Source organism: Zalophus californianus, chromosome 6, assembly GCF_009762305.2.
Source record: "Zalophus californianus isolate mZalCal1 chromosome 6, mZalCal1.pri.v2, whole genome shotgun sequence".
In the NCBI taxonomy this organism is placed as follows: domain Eukaryota; kingdom Metazoa; phylum Chordata; class Mammalia; order Carnivora; family Otariidae; genus Zalophus; species Zalophus californianus.
In genome coordinates this window covers 29,570,973-29,590,874 of record NC_045600.1, presented here as the reverse complement: position 1 = coordinate 29,590,874, position 19,902 = coordinate 29,570,973, and the positions used below count along the sequence as shown (strand labels likewise).

At 44.7% G+C, this 19,902-nt stretch overlaps 1 protein-coding gene across 20 annotated transcripts in view; it reads left to right on the top strand.

Moving 5' to 3' along the window:
- Positions 1-19,902, top strand: part of SIPA1L1 (signal induced proliferation associated 1 like 1) — a 468,863-nt gene that overhangs the window by 410,543 nt on the left and 38,418 nt on the right. For 17 of the 20 annotated variants that reach the window (XM_027568806.2, XM_027568796.2, XM_027568799.2 and 14 more), the window contains 5 exons: positions 9,007-9,156; positions 13,306-13,430; positions 15,647-15,709; positions 16,147-16,265; positions 19,073-19,515. In XM_027568806.2, coding sequence (XP_027424607.1) covers positions 9,007-9,156; positions 13,306-13,430; positions 15,647-15,709; positions 16,147-16,265; positions 19,073-19,515 — 900 coding nt within the window. The remainder of the gene's footprint in view (positions 1-9,006; positions 9,157-13,305; positions 13,431-15,646; positions 15,710-16,146; positions 16,266-19,072; positions 19,516-19,902) is intronic. The other 3 variants (XM_027568810.2, XM_027568815.2, XM_027568814.2) reach the window with 1 other exon arrangement.

The window sequence follows — 19,902 nt, the reverse complement described above, 5'->3', positions numbered from 1 at the left end:
CACCCCCCAGAGCTGATGTGAAGATAGATTGAGGCAGTATGGTTACTCTGTGTTCGATCTGAGCTTTAGGACAGGCCTGCCACATAATGAGGCTTAGAAAATGATGGTTGCTGTTTGTCACTGTTGTCATTTTGTAGATGCTCTTCCAGAAAGAGCTTCATGGGGGCGGGGGACAGACCGTGTTCCCAAGGAGCGCTCTTGGGCTCTGGTAGTGCTGCCAACCTGGGCTAGCGAGGCCGTCCGCAGCCTAACCGAGGCTAAGCGTGTGGTGGGTCAGTGTGTTTGCACAGGCAGGCTGTGTTGTCTTCAGCGACAGTGTCACGGTTCCCCTTGGTCAGACAGAGGATGGGTTCAGGAGGCCTGCTGTGCATTTGCAGAAAGTGTAGGAAATTCTGGAAAACCCATCCATGCAAATTAGAGTGACCTTTGAGAGGATCTTATGAAAAGCAATTGTGTTCTGGGAAGAGCAGTGAGGGGGCATGTGACCATGCTGCTCTGCGCGTCACTAAGGAACTGTTGTCCTCTGAGTGCCCAGCAGCGGCGTCTTGCCCTCCAACCTGGCGCTAGGGGGCTGCTACCTTAGGACTATCCAGGAGGCCTGGCCTGGCCACACCTTATGGGAGGTTCTACAGAGGCCCATGATGGCCCCGAGGCTTCCTCAGCCCGTACACACGCACGCACGCACGCACGTGCGCGTGCATACAGGACGCGGGGATGGTGTTCCTAGAAGCCACATCTAACATATGTCCTGCTGTCACCCTCTTCCCTGTGGAGAAGTTAGGCCTTTGCCTCATGAAGGCACATCAGCTATTTGAATACATTTTTCAAGAATTTAACTCACAGGGGAAAAAAGTATGTTCTGATGCCTTATATTTGAAACCACTGACATTTTTCTTTAAGATTTGTTGATTGCACAGTATATATATATATATATATAAACTTGTAGAAATTAGTGATAAGACAAATTAGCTACCAAACCCACCGCCACAATCATCTGTGTGAAATTTTCCCCTAAGCATTTTGTTCAGAGTCCTGGACAGTGAATGGTCTAAGGTCAGCTTCCACTTGTGAGAATCACACAGTATGGTTACAGAGTGGCCATTTGGGATCTGCCTGTCATTAAAGTGCTGGCTGAGAAAAGTAGATTTAATTTCCATTTTACTTGCAGGAACAGTTGCCATGTGCCATGAGATGGGCTGGTCTTCAGAGTTGAGTTGCTCTCCCGCCCGAGAGTGTGTTTCTGTGTTGGGTGTGTTTGGGCCGTGCCATGAGAGGGCTTGTTAGACACTGCTTCCGGCCACACAAAGATGGCCCTGGACTGCTGGCTGTGGAGTTGCAGGCTCATTTTAAGGAACACAGTGCAAACACGTAAGGAGGGCCGGCAGGGCCAGGGCCGACTCCTGTACCTGTGCCCTGCTTACAGGTATGTGTAGGAGTGCACTAGCCCTAGCAGTTTTGGTCTTCACTATCCAGAGAGTCTGCTGTCTCTGGAGAGAATCAGAGCCAAGCCCAGTGAAACAGCCTGGAGTGTCCCAATCTGTCACTTTTTATTTGACTCTTTCAGTGTCCCATATTTATTTATTTTTTTAAAGATTTTATTTATTTATTTGACAGAAAGAGATAGAGCAGGAACACGAGCAGGGGGAGTGGGAGAGGGAGAAGCAGGCTGCCTGTCCAGCAGGGAGCCTGATGCGGGGCTTGATCCCAGGACATGGGATCATGACCTGAGCCGAAGGCAGACACTTAACGACTGAGCCACCCAGGCACCCCTGTCCCGTTATTTTTTTAAAAGGACAGATGATGATGGCATATGAAATGGCACAAAATAAAAGGGATGTAGAGATGAAGATGTGGTGCAGCCCTGAACCGTGGTCAACAGCAAACGGTTCGGACTCAAGTACTGGTAGGATCCTATGGGAGACGGAAGTGGGTTGTGTGGTGGTGTTTTTCTCTTCTCCTAGCTTAGGGCAGTTGTGAGGAGAGGACGGGGGGGTCTCAGGGACCCCTAGAGGGAATTGCCCTGGGCAGCCACTCTGAGCAGAGGCCAGCATGGCGTGCCATATTTTGGCTTCTGCTTCCCTTATTCTTGTTTGTAAACTGGGATAGGGAATGAATTTTTCTTGTCTAGTTTTTTCCAGCCTTTAAAATCCTAGTGTGTCAAAACCAAACAAAAAATGACTTAGCTTCTCACTAAAGGGTTTGGTTGTGACTTCATTTCATGAAGGATTTGTGAATATTGGTGAAGGGTAGGACTAATCAAAGAGGCTAGTGTTTGTGGTGGGCTAATGGATTCTTATCTGTCTGTATCTCCCTCAAATTTGCCTGCTTACCCTGGGTGTTCAGGATCAGCTCTGTCCATACCACTGCTTTGCTACCGAACCTTCTGTGTGTCCCTGTTAGCTGACAGAGAAAGGTTGTGCTTCCTCAGCTTACCATAGGGGGGCTCACCCTTCAAGACCCACTCATCCTTCCAGTCACAACCCCTGCCCATCTTCCCTCAAGCATAGTGCTCTAGCCTAACTTGTCATCATGGCAGCCACATACACCCTCACTCTCCTCTGTCCTAACTCCAGAGTTCTGTGGAAATCCTTGGTTTCCTATAAGACCTGTTTCGGATGCATTTCTTCATAAAGCTTCCTTTCTCTTAGTTTTCACAGTAGGAGTTGACTTCTAAGCTGCCTGAGCCCCCCCACACACACCCTATGTGTACTGCCCTCATACCAGTTATGTTTTACTTGTGCTTTACTTAAGAACTGTAAGTAGGTGGTATTGAGTTCATATCTTATGCCAGGCTCTGTTCACAGTCCCTTGTGTGAGTTTTTGCAGTTCACCCAACAGCCCAGTACATTGACTGCTATTCACCCTCTTTCTTCAAATATGGATGCCCCGGGATTGAGAGATGAGATAATTAGCACAAAGTGATACCTGGTTGGTGGTGGAGCTGAGATTGAGAGATGAGATAATTAGCACAAAGTGATAGCTGGTTGGTGGTGGAGCTGAGATTAGCATCAAGGCCTCTCTCTTAAGCACTGTGATACATGAATGAAATCTAGCACCATACCTAGAGCAGAGCTCATGACATACTTGTCCGATGAGTGAGTGTTAGGGAGGCCCCCGTCACGTGCACTGCAGAGCCGGCTCCATAGTGGTACAGGTTGTGCAGGTGCACAGAGCCCCACACTTACACGGGTCCATGCTGGGTTTCATGCTCTGCTGTCACTGTCTTACAATCTGCAATACTGTTTCAACAAAGGGGACTCTTCATTTTCATTTTGCACTGAGTCCCATGAATTATGTAGCTGATCCTGCAAGCAATCCATTTTTATTTTCTGTTCTTTAGAGTCACCCTTAGATATAAAATTGACTCTTCTTAAGAGGCCCTCCATGATGGGGTACCAGGCTGGGAACTTCTAACAGCTGGCTAGCAGCTGTGATGTGATGATCCATTTATCTCAGTATGATGAATTGCCATATTTCCCTAACTGTGTAAGGGAGTTACTCCTTGTTGTAAAGTGATCTTGTCACGGGAGGCTCATCAGAACAGGATTTCCATGATCCAGCCTGAACAACCGGTATGAAAGATGGTATGATATGGTCAGAAAGCCAGGGGTAGCTCTGGTTCACAAAGAACACAGTAGGAACAGATGAAAAGGCAAAGGGAAGAGTGGCTTGAATTAGACTATAGCTTGTTCAAACTCTGGTCTGGGGATAGCACCCAGATTACAGTACCTTGAATCATTAATGAGAATTTTTTTTTTTTTTTTTTTACAAAATTCTGGAAGAATCCTGGTTGATAAACATTTCTGAAGACAGAATTTCTGAAGACAGATTTTAACTTGGTCCTGTTCCCTGGATGAATAGCATTTTAATTGCTAAGTTGTGGTAAAGTGCTGTGCTTAATTATGGACTCAAGTATCTAATTTGTCAGTCATTGGTGCTATTTGAAACCCTCTCTCTCGTTTTTGCCATCATTCCACTGTTTGCACTTGGGTTACAGAAGGCCTTGTGTCCTTGGACACATCCAGACGGTGCTGTCACTTTGGAGTACAAAGCAGGACAGAGAGGCATAATTGAACCTATATGTAACCACTCAGGAAAATGTTTTATCATAAGCCACTTGGATACTGAGAATTCTTTATCCACAAGTTGATAAATTATAATCAGTCACGATCTGAGGAGATCAATTTAATGAGAATCTATTAATGTTAACAGTGCGTGTGTGGTCCTGTGAGTGGATTTATGGGAAGGGTGTGATGGGGTGCAAGAGTTTTACTTTATTAAAAATCGGGGTTTAGTGGGTCTCTTCTCCCTTTTGCCCTGGTATAAGAGTGCTTCTGGAAAATGAGGAACTGATTCTGATCTTGGACCATCTCTTCCTAAATGTCCATTTCGTTCAGTTTTGTGTTTTCATTGCAGTGAAATGCATCGCATATAAATGAAAAGCTGGTGTTAAGTGGAGTCTTGTGGACTAAGGAGGTATTGTCTGTCTGGCTGATGATCATGACTTTTTCAGTTATTGCATTTTTCATAGAATCAAAAAGCCCTGGTGTTCTATTTCTGCAGAGGGAAGTCAAAGGGAGCTCCAGAGAACATTTAATATCAGTTACTTTAAAAACATTTAGTTATTTCTTGGCTAAATTTACAAAAATGTAGGGGAAAAGAACCTCCTGAAATTAACACTAAAAGGTTTAGACATTTCCTTTCTCACAGTGACCAGAACATTCTTGAAAATTCTTACATTCCACAGAATTGAAAAATCTCACAGCAACTGAAAGCTGTGTTAGTGTTAGTCTTCTAAATCTATTAGAATTAGTATCCAGACGTCGGGGAGGCTCGTTAAGACTAAAAGAAAGTAGAAAGATCTTAGTTTCTCAAAAGAGAAGAAAAGCCTTGTGGATCTTGCACTAACTCTTCAGTGGCCTCAGCAATCCTTAAAATAAGAGTGGGTGGTGGGGGATGGAGAGTCAAGAAGTCAGCATGCTGGCTTCCTGTGTGAGCCAATTTAGGGGGTCCCCCTTTTCAAAGTGGCAGGACAGCTTGTGGCCCAGCTTGAGTGTGACCAGCCACAGGCTCGCTCTGGCAGAAGCGGACTAGCAGGCAGGCGGCATCCCCTGCTCCCTGAACGAGGTCTGTTCTCAAACAATATTTGTGTGATGGTATCCATTTCAGAGTGTTTGAAAAGAATAGTAAGTCATCAGAATAAGGGCTAATTCTGAAAATTCTTTTGCCTGCCATACATATACATCTAGCATCCTAGAAACATTTGGGTGGCATTCCATCAGTTTCTGTTTGTGTGTTCTGTGTGTGAACAGACAGAAAACAAAGCCGCTATTGAGTTATATAAATGCAAAAGAGGGATGGGAGTGAATGCTGGCCTTCTGGAAATGCTATTTTTTCACTTTGGGATAACTCCAGTAACCAAGTAGAATTTTCTGATACATTTGCCAAATAAAAGAGCTGAGGTTGAGAGCTAGCATGAGATATTTAATGTACGTTTTGGAGAGCAGAGTAAGAAAAGCAAGCTCTAAATACAAATGTAAAAGTCACATCTTGACTTTTCCTATGAAATCAGTTGTCACTTCCTCACAGAAACACAAACATTTGAGTATTTACTCTACGTTTAATTCACTGGCATTACTGGTTCAGCCTGAAGAGAGTTAGAAGATCATGGGCCCCCAAATGTTGCACTGGCCCTGACCATGTGAACATGCTCGGACTGTGTCTCCTGTATTTTCATCTTTCTGTAACACCTTCTCCTCTGCACGGTAGAAAAGCAAAGCACCCACAAATGAAACTACATTTGAAGTTTCTCTGTATTCCAAGCCTATGAAAGCCAAATTCTTAAGGCAGAAAGGAGTATGGTATCTTGTTACCCTCAGGATCCACGCTGCTCCTTAAACCCTACCTAGTTTTCTTTGTAACTTACTTCTCCTGTTCCTCCTCCGCTCCAGCCCCCTTCGGATTATTTCAGAATAAACAGTGAGAAATTTGGGATATGTCTTAATGGAAAAGAATAAAGGGAGGGGGCGCCTGGGTGGCTCAGTCGTTGGGCGTCTGCTTCGGCTCAGGTCATGATCCCAGGGTCCTGGGATCGAGCCCCACGTCTGGTTCCCTGCTCCACAGGGAGCCTGCTTCCCCCTCTCCCTTTGCCTCTCCCCTGCTTGTGTTCTTTCTCGCTATCTCTGTCACTGTCTCTATCAAATAAACAAATAAAAAATCTTTTTAAAAAAAAAAAAAGGGAGGTCTATTTTATGACCAGATAAGTGTCTTGATCTCTCTTTTACTGAAACATGTTACCCAAAGTAGGCATGAGCTGGTGTTCCAGGAGCCCACCAGTCCCTGACCTCACCGGGGCTGCCCCACACATACCCCTTTCCTGAGCCTGTATCCTCCTGAGAGTACCAGCTGTGTAGCTCATATTTCTCTGAGTTTGTGTAGCAATAACAAGATTGGTGATAATAACAGGAGGAACTTAGGGACTCTGCCTCTTCCTAGCCTCTCATCCCATCCCCCCAGGGCCTGGCATCGGCCACATTGGATTACCGGTACCTAGAGGAGCCATTATCAGAAGTTCTCTTTCCAGGATATGTCAGAGTGATGATATGTTCGGGATGGCTGGCTGTAATTCCATCATCCCTTTTTCTCACACTTCAGGAAGAATATTAACTTTGAATCTGTTCTGATTGCTTTTAGTATAATATTCACAAATTTTGGCACTTTGTTATTAGCGACCAACTGATACAGACCCACCATGGCTGAGAACCCCTGGCTTGGGCATCTGATGTCCCTATGGGCCCTTACTCTGAACCCACCTACTCTTCTTCATTTTCTGCCCTGCTGATAGGAGTTCTCCTTCATTCAGCAAATGTATTTTAAGCAACCAGAGATGTAAAGGGAAATAAGGCTCTGTGCTGCCCCTTAAGGAGCAAATCTAGTTGAGAAGATAGACACACATAAAACTGACCATGCTCAAGGATGTGCTATAGTGGTAACAAAGAACAGGCCATGTGGGACTCCAGGAGGTTCTGATTAATCTAGGGAATCAGGGACCTGATGCTGGAATTAGGCCTCGGAGAAAAAGGATTTTATGTCAGAAAGGGGGAAGAGAGGCAGAGAGGACAAGATGAGTAGAAGGATGCATATGGTAGCTGAGTCTGAGAAGAAGGGCGTACGGACGTGTCCAGAATGTAGGGTGCAGGGAGGCCGGCAGAGCGCAGAGGGAGAAGGAAGCGCTTGGACAGCATGGTCCAAGGCCTGCAAGAGGGGGCCGGGGATTCGGTCCTCTCTTCTGTAGGCAAAGGGAAGGCGTGCCGCGCACATCAGCAGTCTGACGACTCAGCCAGGTGGAGACTGGAGGGGTGGGGCGCGCAGAGCCTAGAACTCAGAGGACCAGTGAGAGCACAGTTGAGCTGCTCCAGGCCAGAGATGGGGGAGGTGGGGGGACAGTCAGCAGGTTGAAGACCAGTTGTCTTCTTAGTCTTCACGTTGTGAAGACCAGCCCCCGGGGTGCCTGACACACTGTACTCATTAGGAGTTGAACTTAATTAGACCAACTGAAGTGGAAGATGAGGAAGGGGGGAGGGGGAAGGGACGGTTTCAGGGTGTTTAGCTTGAGGTAACAAATACAGGGGGGACAGGTTTGGGGGAATGGCGAAACCTGTTAGGTCTGACGCGGTTTAATCTGAGCTGTGGTTGAGGGTGTTGGGTAGAGATGTCTAGGAGACGCAGGGAGAGTCTAGGCTTGTTGCAGAGCAGAGGGATCTGGATTCTCAAGTCTTGGGCGTAGATGGATTCGGGAGTCACACTCTCAGCATCCATCCTTATTCTTGCTCTGTTAGAAAAGCTCGTTGTGATTCTGTTCTCCCTTCCGTCCCCTTCCTGCTCCTGAAACCCCATCCTGCGCTGCCACAGAAGGCGCGCAGCTGCACTGTTAGAAAATGCTGTAGTTCAGTGCATCGGGCTCTGTCCCCCGGCTTCGGAACTTTGGTTTGAGTAAAAGATCTCTTTCCCTCAAACGCGTCCGACCGTGCAGACACACTGCAGGCTGTCCTAGGAAGGAGAGAAAAGCCGGCCTTCTCTAGGGGACCGTAGTCGCTTCGCCCAGAGCAGTGGATTCATAGTCAGGAGGCCCGGCTCACTGAACCAGTGCCTTAGATTCCACTTCCTCAGCTGTCCCACGGAAATGAGTTCCCTGCTACAGGAGGCGGAGGCTGGGTGCCAGCTTTCGCTTCTGAACTAAAATCTTCGTAGTAAGAGGGACGTCACACCCAGTCACAGTGACCAGCATCGCTTACTGATGTCCCCGGGGTTGTCCTGTTGTCTACGCGGAGGATGTAAAGGACAAAATCTGTGTCCCGATGACGGAGCTCTGGTTTCTGTCCCCAGAGTCTGAGGAGCACACCTCTACTATGACATTATGTAAGTTCACTAATGCCAATTAAATTCAATAACTGACATTCTAGGCGTTTTTTATGGAGGTTTTTAGATGGTAGATGCTATACGATCAGTCACGTTTATAAATACTAAATAGCAAAATCTGAATATTCATTCCAGACTTTGAGTAATAAAATTGGAAAACAAAGACACATACAAAGAATGCACTCGTCTCACTGTGGGCATGCACTCTGGGAGAACCAGTGTGAAAAATTGGACTTAATTGCTATGTTAATGTCACCGGGGTTCAGCTATCCTCTGCACTGCCGTACTAGGAAACTGCATAAGCATTTCAGCCCATTGAATTTTGGCAGCTTTTGGAAACATGCATGTTTTTTTCCCCCCTTTTATTTTTTGATGTCCCCTATCCCCATCCCCCTCAAGGCCATTCTCCAGCTGTTCCCTTAGGGAGTCATTTTGTGGGGAAGTTTCTTTTGTAGGCTTCCAGCTGGCTTCATTTTCACTACCTCCACAAAGTGGCTTTCTTTGTCGCGTTTATATGATATTAACCATCATGCACTGCCTCGGGACTTCCCCTTGGATTGACTTCATATTTTTGGTTTGCACTCACAGGCTGTCTCCCGGTTCAGATATCTACGTGACGGTCTCATCCATGGCTCTAGCAAGGTCCCAGCAGTGTCGTAACTCCCCTAGCAACCTGTCTTCATCCAGCGAGACTGGCTCTGGTGGAGGCACTTACAGGCAAAAATCCATGCCCGAAGGGTAGGTGTGCCCCCACCCCCCGCCACCCCATGATATCGCTGTCTCTCATCTGTAACTCAGACAAGCGCCTCAATCGATCTACAAAGGAGTGAAAGGGAAAATGTGGTTAATATCCCAGATAGAAAAATGTTTCAATGTCTGGTTCAAACCACGTCTCAGGAAGTTTATCCTTCTCTAGCCTCCAAGGGCTCCATGGCAGAGAAATCAGGTTACATTCGTTTCTCCAATTGTATATATGGTCTAGTTTTATATAGTACAGATTTTGTTATTCCTTTGAAGCAAACTCCATAGTACTGGCTGGAGTTGGTGTTGCTGTTAAAGGAGGGGAAACAATCATCCAAGCCAAAGCTTAAAATTATTTTTCTCACACTTTCAAAGTCTCTGATTTTAGCTTGTGAGTTTTGTCGTTTTTCTTTTCTTTTCTTTTCTTTTTTTTTTTTGAAAACACCAAACACCCAGAAGTAACTATTTGCTTCTGACAAGACTTAAAAATAAAAGGCTAAATGCACATGATTTTAGAGGCTACTAAAAAGGAAAAAACCACCACCACCACCGGAATGTCTGAAGCTGGGAAGTAATTAGCAGCAAAATATGATGTGGCACACACATGCCCCCTTTGCCCAGAGGAAAAGAACCATCAAAGACATCCTGCTGGGCCATCTCTCTGGGGAAGTTGGTAGAGAACTTGGAACCATTTGAAAATCAAATGTGAGGCATTTATAAAAACTGATATTTCTATTCTGAGTTTTCCCCATGTATATTTTTAACAAATGCACACTTGATTTGGTTACTTTCTTGAGATTTTACCGTGTTACAAAATAGTCACGCTTACTAAGAATACCTTCATAATGGGTATTTTGGTTTATCCTATAGCATTTTGTTGGTTTTTACAGCCATTAAGTGTAATTTTGTTGTTGTTGTTGCTAAATATTTATGTTAGCAGGAAGTAGGCAATAAAACCATTGTAAAAATATGCTTCCCCCCTGCATCCCAGTGTCCCCCGGAGGATTCCCCTGGTAGTATATCTAAAATGCACATATCTTCTTTTAATTACTTGACGATGAGAAAAAAATTTAACTGCTATTCATGAGTCCCTGCAAAAGGTTTTATGAGTTAAGTATTACTATCATACCATACTACAGGCCCAACTACTTATTTCTTGGTTTAATTAGTAGATTTTAAATGGCCTGGTTTGACTTCAAAAATAAGAATTCACTGCAAATTCAGTGTTAGTACAGCAATAAAACATAAACGAGCTAACAACAAAAGCACTGTTTTCTTGTGACTGTGATACACTTGCAATGTGTACAAAAATGTAAGCTGAAACCTGAGTGTTTTGGTGAATGGCAGAGACATGATTACTGTGCCCATCCTGCACAGTGTTTTTAATGAGGTGGTAATTATGGAACCTGATATGTAACACCAACCCTGCTGTAGGTGATACTGAGGGTTTTTCCATTGTTTGTGAGGTTACCCAGTGATTGTTGACCATACTGTATAACACATTTTTTTTTTTTTTTTTTTTTTAACCTGGCGTGATCTTTGACCAGAAGATAATGATACAGTGTTCGGTGGACCTCGGGCAGTTTTTGCCTGTACCCGTGATGTAGGAGACCGTGCACTGTCTGATTCACATGCATTGCCAGTGGGCCAGGTTGTATTCTAAAGTTACCCTTATCAAGAGAAAGATGTTCACATCTACTCTACAGCATAGCCAGTTGACGGTGGGGCAGGACGGAACTTGGTCCACTGCAAACTCAGTAATGCTCAACTTTAAGAAGCTCGGAAGCATGGGGTAATAACCAGTAGATGAGAGCAGGACACAGTGGTTGTCCACAAGTATAATCTGCTGATTCCTTGTCCTCCCTCTGCTTTAGTGGGCCCGCAGTATCTGCCTTGCCCGCTCCCTGGTGCAGGGATGCTGAGACCATATAGATCGGTTGAGAGGCGAAATTTACCAGGGTGACTAATAATGCCTGTTCCACGCAGGTGGGGGAGAAAGGCACCTGCACAAGTTTAGGATGGCAACAAGAGATATGTAGAAAGCAACACTGTTGAAAAGACCTAGAGTCTGTTCTACCGTCCTTGGAGATTTATCTTCAGGCCACATGCTTGAGGACTTGATGAGTCAGACAAGGGCCAGAGGGAGGGATGGGCTGGGTGAATGAGGAGCTTGGAGATCGTGGCCAGAAGCGTAACTGTGGGCGCACAGCCCGAAGACGAGACCGACAGAGGCAGGCAGGCCACTGTAGCTTCCTTCCACACTCTTCCGTGAGGGAGGAAGCTTGTCCCTGAGGACCACTGAGACCAAGAAAGGAAAGTTCTAGAGCAGTTTCCACTCCGGGATGAGGAAAGGTTGTGAGCCTGCTCTGCAGCTGTGGACTGGCTCCGTGAGGCAGAGTCCCGTGGTCCCAGAGCGTGCCTCATGCCGCCAGATGGTACATGCTTCTCAAGGCAGGATTGAAGGACAGCCGTGCTTTTCGTTTAAAACCAGACAGCCAGAAAAGCATTCGGCTTTAAATCCAGAGGTTTTAAAAGTTGTCTTTGGTTTCCACTGCTACCAAAAAGGAAAAGCAAGATTGAATCCATGTCTAACTTTTATCTCTGTGCCTTTTCAGAAAAGTCTTCCTTTATTGCAAATTTAGAATAAAATCCTAGGGCCAGTTGGAGGATATTCACTGTTCTGAGCTAAACAAGGACCCTACTGAGGGAGGAGATGGCAAAGATCATTAGTGACTTGCCCCCGTCACCTGTTTTTGTTGTCACTGTTAATGAAAATAAGCATCATTGCATCAAGTAATAAATACATACAAAGATGCAAACAGTTTTAGTCATTTTCTTCCAGATGTTTGGATCAACTTACAGGAAAGGCAGAACTGAAATCCACACATGGTCTGCAGAACCACCCTTCTGTTTTTTAAAGAGCACCTTTCACTGCAATTTTCATAAATCAGGTTTTTTTTATCGTAATGGAGGTAACTTTGTTTAGGGAGGCTTATGACTGAATTTGTAAACAATTGTCATTGTGCAGAAGTAAATTAGGGAGATGTTAGAGTAGGAGGTTAATGTTACAGCCTTCTCTGCTTTGCAGATGCTTTTGTATAGATTTTTCTCCCCCAATCCATAAAATGGAATTGCCATTCTACAAATAAAGAAATGGAGACAAAACTCGAGTGACTTTGGGTGGGGAGCTAGAACTTGGCTCCAGGCCTTCCTCCTCCTCGTCGCCCGCTCTTTGCAGTACCCCACTTGCTGGTTCTCCCCATGCATTTATCAGTCTGTAGCAAAGAAGACACCTGTCATAAGCATCGACCAGTTCAGGCTCTGATGATCTTTTATCATTATCGATTACTCATAAGCTCATTAGTAACCACGCACAAATGTCTAACGTCCACACGAGTCTTTGAATTTTACACTCTGGCCCTTTTTCCTGGTCTCACTCAGTATTTACCTGCCGATATTGCTAATCAAGGCATATGCTTTAATTAGGCATATATTATTATTCTACCCAGGGTAAAATAAAACTGGCTCATTAAGTAGCTAACTGTTCTTTCCAGAAAGAGACATTTGCCTTTATGTATGCCAGTTTACCTACTTCCAAATTACCCTTTAGAGGCAATTTAAAATTTAGACATCTTAAAGTGGTCACTCTGTAATGTAAATGATAGCAATCTTTGTCTTTCAGACCTTAGAGCACATGTTCAGGAAATATTGGCTCCAAGAATGAGTGACTTAGTGTTTTAGCAGATTACTGAGTTAAGAGAAACCCCTGACATGTTCCAGTCAGAAGATAGACATGGAACATGAGGATGGTGAAATCGTGCCTTTGGGCGTGAAAGAGAATCTGAGTGTGGCTACACGTGGGCTAGAAAATTTGGGTTTTCTTATTCTGTATTTCGTGGGTTAGCTCAAGGCTAATGTCTCTGGCCCTTGTTTACAGCGTATGTACTGAGCATACATCCCTTTCTTGAACAGAGTGATGTGTGTTGACCGTGACACACACAGTTTCGGCACCCGAGCACACATGCACAAGCATGAGCAGGCGTGTGCCTTCATTAGAGTTTAGTTCATTGCCCCCAGGCCTGTCTTCTCCTTCTGGGTGAGGTCCCTGATGTCGTCTTTGCCTTTGTTTGGGGGGAATCGCCACAGGTTTGGAGTAAGCCGCAGATCGCCAGCCTCCATCGACAGGCAGAACACCCAGGCAGATATTGGTGGCAGTGGGAAGTCTACACCCAGCTGGCAAAGAAGTGAGGATAGCGTTGCTGACCAAATGGGTAAGTAACTAATTCCCACAAGTAGCAAGTTGCTTTTCTACCAGCGTGACGTTGGCCACCTCTTGATGACGTCATGAAAGCGTTCTGTGATAGAATACAGCCCTGGTTAATACATGTGAATGAGAATTAAGTCTCAGTTCGATTATGTATGCATGAGGGCCGCAAATAAGACCTGAGAGAAAAGTCAAGGAATTCTAAGTGACCCCCCCCCCCCAGTTTAAAAATAGAAAGGGCATAGGAATTATTTTCATCACCGAGATTAAAATGCTACACTGCCAAACCACATGTGTCCTGAGTATCTCCCTCGGCCCTTGTTTGTCGGTTTGTTGTTGCCTACTGTAAGTACCCTGAGAGATGCAGTTGTTGTTGGGTCACATCTGTAGTGTGGTTAGGACCTCTCTCCTCCCGCCTGTGCTGTACCCCTCAACCCCCACCGCTCTGCTAGTAAGCTCTCAGCTGAGGACACGTTGTAGCAGTATATAACAGCTGGATGGGAAGGATTCTCATTGGTGAGCCTTCATTTGGATTTCTGGCATAGCCCTTAATCTCTCTATGTGGAACTGTTCCACAGTGACACCGTAACACTAGTTGACACCATAAAATTTTGCCATGAAATAAGACTAAGTCTCAAAGCAGTAGCCTTAGGGGTTTAGTGTCAACACTGTTGATGATACATCAGGGACTTGAATCTGGACTGTGGGGTGGGGTTCTCCCCCACCCCGATACTGTCTCTAGTAGCATTACCACCAGAGTGGGGTAAAGAGAAGGAAACTTCAGGGCTGAAAAAGTTAACACTTTTAAGGCAAAGACCCATCTTTTTTTCTTTTTTGCCAATACATTGTTTTGCTCTGTTTTAATGACTCTTCCCCTGTAAATGTACTAATAACCATGCACATAGAAAGGAGTGGAGACGTATTTAGCTAAGCCAGGAAATGAAGAAGAAGAAAAGTAATTCTCAGGTTCGGAAGATCTGCTTTGTTCCAGTAACTTCAGTGAGATGTGCCTTGTTACTGGAGCCATCTGTCATTACCCACTCTCATGGCACCCACCCCCAACACACAAAACCTGAGCATTTTCCGATCTGCTGTTCTGCTCTTGACAGAATGTTTTTAATCCCATATGTTTTGATACTGTTGAGATGGTAACGACACATGTGAAAAGGATCCCTTCTTCAACATGACTTTAGCAGCTTTTTTTGGCTCCTAGTGCAGGCTTCGAGCAGAGCTGTGAGCAAGGTCTTTGTGCAGTGTTCAGAGCCCCACTTCCCACTCATGTGAAGTCACAAAGGTGTCTTGGGACTGGAAAGGGTAATTATAAGGTTCATCCTAGACCTAAATTCATTCTTTCACATAAACCTCCCTCCACTCTTTTTTGCTTTGTATCTACTCTCATTTGGTGGCATCCCACTCTTAATAGATGAGACTCTGAAATTAATATCAATGAGTCTTTTTAACAAATCTGTTCATCCTTTTAATAAGATATGCTTTTTTTTTTTTTTTTTTTTTTTTTTTAAAAGTAAGATACCCTAGAATCTGCCAGGGAAGCCTTTTCACCAATGGGTGGCCTTTCTCCATCCAAAATCGAAGCCTTCATAGAAAACGTTAAAATAATTTTTTTCTAACTTTTTATATTCCACCATTCCAGAGGAATAACCTTGCTTTCTCTAACTGGCACATCAGATGGAATCTGGGGCTTGATTGGTATAAGCCATGCTAGGGAGAAATCCAGAAAAATAATTGTTCCGTTCTCATTACTCAGCGTACTGTACATTGAGTGTATCAAGGGCTGACCTTTACACATTCAATTTTTAAAACAATTCTCTAATGACTTTCAAGTCACTGAGTGAAAATGCTGAGGCGGTTTTTATCTGTTAGCCAGACCCACCTGTCTCTGTGCACTGTGTGTGACACACTGGTGCCCTGGTGGAAACAAGGAGTTGAGCTTCATTGGCTCGCCCATCTCAGCGGATTTCGTTTTTCTGCCTCTGCTTTTGGAGGTGGTTGAGAGTCCGAGTAGAGGACGTTTCCCAGTTCTTTACGTTCAGGAATGGTGTTGCAGAAGTCCAGAACTGTTGCTGTTAGCTATCGGTGTGTTACAGAAGCTAAATCGCTTACCTTTTACCTTTGGAACCCCACCTTGAACGCCGGCTTGGAGTCCAAAAGGAAGCAATTGTCTTAAGTAAACTAGTTGCTGTGTGTCTTTTCTGTTGTGCTTAGCTTACAGTTATAGAGGACCTCAGGATTTCAATTCTTTTGTCCTCGAGCAGCATGAATATACAGGTAAAATATTTCCAAAGTGTCCTGGTAAGTAACACGTGATTGCATCCGTGCCTGTCTAGGTAATGTAGACCGAGCTAGGTTAGCCACACTTGCCAATGAATGAATTTCATAAATTGAATCCATATATTCTCAACTTTCCCCCAAAACCAAAAGTTGATTCCTAACTTTGCCGCGTTGTTCATGGCCTTTGGTTTGGTGGTACTTGGCTCTGCTACTGTGTATGACGTGACACACTGTCACCAGCTGCAAGCTTTACCCATCAGCCACTTAGTTTCTGACATGCTGTCTATTGTGTAAACTCTCAACAAGCTTATCGCTGAGATTCAGAGTTTGCTGGTCAGTGACCTGAGAGATGCAATGGCAAGCCGTCTTCATTTGTCAACACGTGCTCGGACCCGTTTAGTGCCTGCCCCATAATGTCCTGTGCTGTATTCCAGAGCCAACGTGCCACCTCCCAGCAGTATCAAAGGTACTGCCTGCTTTTCGAGAGAGCCCCAGCGGGAGATTAATGCGGCAGGATCCGGTGGTCCATTTATCTCCAAACAAACAAGGGCATGTAAGTTAACTGTAAAATATTAAAAATGATCAGATTCCTAGCAACGTACCTTCCAGGAGTGCTTTGCCGTTTCTTCCACGTGGTCAAAGAAGAGGTCATCCTGGCGGGAGGTGGGCATTCACTGCTCTGGCCCTGGAATTTCTATCGCCAGTGGCCCTAAGGTTGCTCTGAAATAAACTCAAATTCCTCCTTGGTATGTATCTTCCACCCCCACAGATCTGGATGGAAGGCCATGTGATGTAGTCCTAAAATGTGGGGAACAGAAATGTGCTAAACGTGAATTTTATTTGCTTACACAATGGCAAGCATAGGCTATGGTTGGAGCATCAGTCCAGGGGACAGACAGCTTCCTGACAACTGCCCTTCCTGCTTTGTCTTGCGTAGCTACACACATTTTTGTTTTACCATACTTCTATATAATTCCTGATCGCTTATGGGTGGAATTAAGAATCAGAGGTTTTGCTCATGTAAGTTGCGCTCTAGTAAAATGAATATGAAGCTAAAGAAACAGAGCGCACGCCCATGCGTGGGCAAGCACCCTGCACTAGGCTGTGTGGTGAGAGATTTGCTGAAGAAATGTGATGTTGTCATAGTTCTACTTGGAAGTGATAAGTTACCCAGTCTGTCAATTTCCCTTCCTTCATTAACACCTTTATATTGATGACACAGTGAAATAATATTTTCAATAGATTGAGTTAGATTAAGTATATTCTTAAAATTAGTATCACCTGTTTCTTTTTACTTTTTTAAACGTTGCTACTGTAAAGTTTAAAATTACAAATGTGATTCCTGTTACATTCCTATAGAAATCTGTTATGTATTTTACACTCTCAGCACATCTCAGTTTGGACTAGCTGCGTTCAAAGCACTCAGTAGCCACACATGGCGAGGGGCCACCAAATCCCACAGCACAGATCCAGAGCTAAGGAAGTTCTGCCTGCAAACATTAAAAATAAATAAAGGCCTTGTAACGTAAATGGTGTTGTTGCAAACAGTGGCACCAGTAAAGTAATGGGTTGATTGGTTCTTGTTTAAGAAGAAATCTTTCGCTTTGAAGTGAAATTCTTTTGTCCTGCTCCTGCTCCCTCCCCTACCTTAGCGGGTGAGGAGCGTGTCTCTTCCCCGAGCAGCACGCGCGCACGTGTATGCACACCCGCGCACGTGTAGTTCCTTCTGTTTTCACTCAATCTCCACCAGGTATCTGGACTTCCTGTCTCGCATCTAATGTAAAATATTATTCAGATAGCTTTTGAAATCTTACTTCTTTGGTAAACTATAGAATGTTCTAAGCAACCAAGCAAGCCACTGTGTGGAGAGGGTTCCGTACACATTCTAATTGAGAAAATCACATATCATAATATTCACCCCTTTGAAGTATACAGCCCAGTGGGTGTTAGTAGATACACAGAGTTGTGCACCCATCACCACAGTCTAACTGCAGAATGCTGTTATCACCCCCAAACAGAAATCCTGTACGCTCAGACAGCCCTTGACCACCACTCATCCACCTTCTGCCTCAGTGGATGTGCCTGTTCTGGATGTGTCATGTGAATGGAATCATACAGTATGTGGCCTTTGGGTCTGGCTTCTTTCACTCAGCATAACATTTTTAAGGCACATCTGTGTTATACCGTGTATTAGTACTTCATTTCTTTCTGTGATGGAATAATATTCCATTGAATGGGTATACCACATTTTTTAATCTTTCTGTGATGGAATAATATTCCATTGAATGGGTATACCACATTTTTTAATCCATTCATCAGGTGATGGACATTTGGGTTGTTTCTACATTTTGGCTGTTATGAATAATGCTACCTTAAATATTCGTTTAGGTTTTTCATGAACATGTTTCCTCTCTCTTGAGTAGATACTAAGAATGGAATTGTAATTGTTTTCCCCCTACAGTTGTCCCAATTTACATTCCCACCAACAGTGCCAACCATCATTACTGTCTGCCTTTTTGCTTAGAACCATCCTAGTGTGTGAAGTGTTATCTCATTGTGGTGGTGTTTTGCACTTCTCTAGGGACTGAAGATATTGACCAACTTTTTATGTGTTTGTTGGCCATTTGATACCGTCTTTGGAGAAATGTCGATTCAAATCCTTTGCCCATTTTTTAATTGGGTTTCTTGAAGCACAAAAGTTTTTAGTTTTGATGAAATCCAGTTTGTTTTTCTCTCTTTTGTGCTTTTAGTGTCATATCCAAGAAACCATTGTATAAATAGGTCATGAAGATGTATATTTACATTTTCTTCTAAGAGTCTGATAGTTTTAGCTCAGGCATTTAGGCCTTTGATCTTTCTGGGTTTATTTTCCTGTATGGTTAAGGATGCAGCTTCATTCTTTTCTTTTGCATGCAGGTATCTGGTTGTCCCAGCACCATAGTTTCCCCCCATTGAATTGACTTGGCACCTCTGCGTAAATTTTACCTCTAAGCACTCCTTAGAAAGCTGTCTTCTAAAGAGATGCCAGTTGGGGAAGGAAAGGGAGATCTCTTTAGGAATAAGTCTTATATTCTGCTGTATATTGACTCCGAGTGCTAGGACTTTTAGAATTCACACTTTTTGATTAGGGTAATCTCAATACTATTGATATTTTAGCCTCAGTGAATGAAAAATGGATTCTAAAAAAAACCCTGTCTCTAGCACTCTTTGCCACTAACACTCTGAATGGGTTTTCCAGGCCCCTCCTGTCTTGGTTATCGTTGGACTTCCGTGCCGTGAGCACCCCATAACCAGGCACACGCCAGGGCATCCTTCTCCCTGGCGCTCCTGGCGCTTAAGTCAGTCGTGCTTCCCTTGCAGTCCGATAGCCACTACTCGAGCCACTCCAGCAGCAATACCCTCTCCAGCAATGCGTCGAGCGCCCACAGTGACGAGAAGTGGTATGACGGGGACCGCACCGAATCCGAACTCAACAGCTACAACTATCTGCAAGGCACCTCTGCCGACAGTGGCATCGACACCACCTCCTACGGCCCCAGCCACGGCAGCACGGCCTCCCTGGGAGCCGCCACGTCATCACCTCGCTCAGGGCCAGGCAAGGAGAAAGTGGCACCCCTGTGGCACAGCTCCAGCGAAGTACTCTCCATGGCAGATAGGACTTTAGAGACCGAGAGCCTCGGCATGGACCGGAAGGCAGAATCCTCCCTGAGCTTGGATATCCACAGCAAGAGCCAGGCCGGCTCAAACCCCCTGACCAGGGAGAACAGCACTTTCAGTATAAATGATGCTGCTTCCCACACAAGGTAACTGCCGCCCCCCCCCCCCACCTCCACCTCCACCGTGCCCAGCCCGGTCCTGAATCAGGTTGCCAGCCACATCCCACTTTCCTGCACTCACCATTATACAAAGAAGGGGGTTTCCATGCAGTGACTGCTCTTTTTAAGTATGCCTTGTATCTGCCGCCAAAATACTTGATTCCTACAACCCTAACACATTATTTTAAACTGCAAGTAGAAAATAGAAAAGTTCACAGATTTAGCCTTCATGAAATTGTGTTTGATTATTTTATAAAAACTTTCTTCTGTGCCAGAATCAGAGAAGAATCTTAGAATTCTGGCTTTCAGGTAGCGAGAGAGAATGAAACAGCCTTTGAAGGCACTGAAAGAAAACCTTGAGCATTTTTCTTTTTT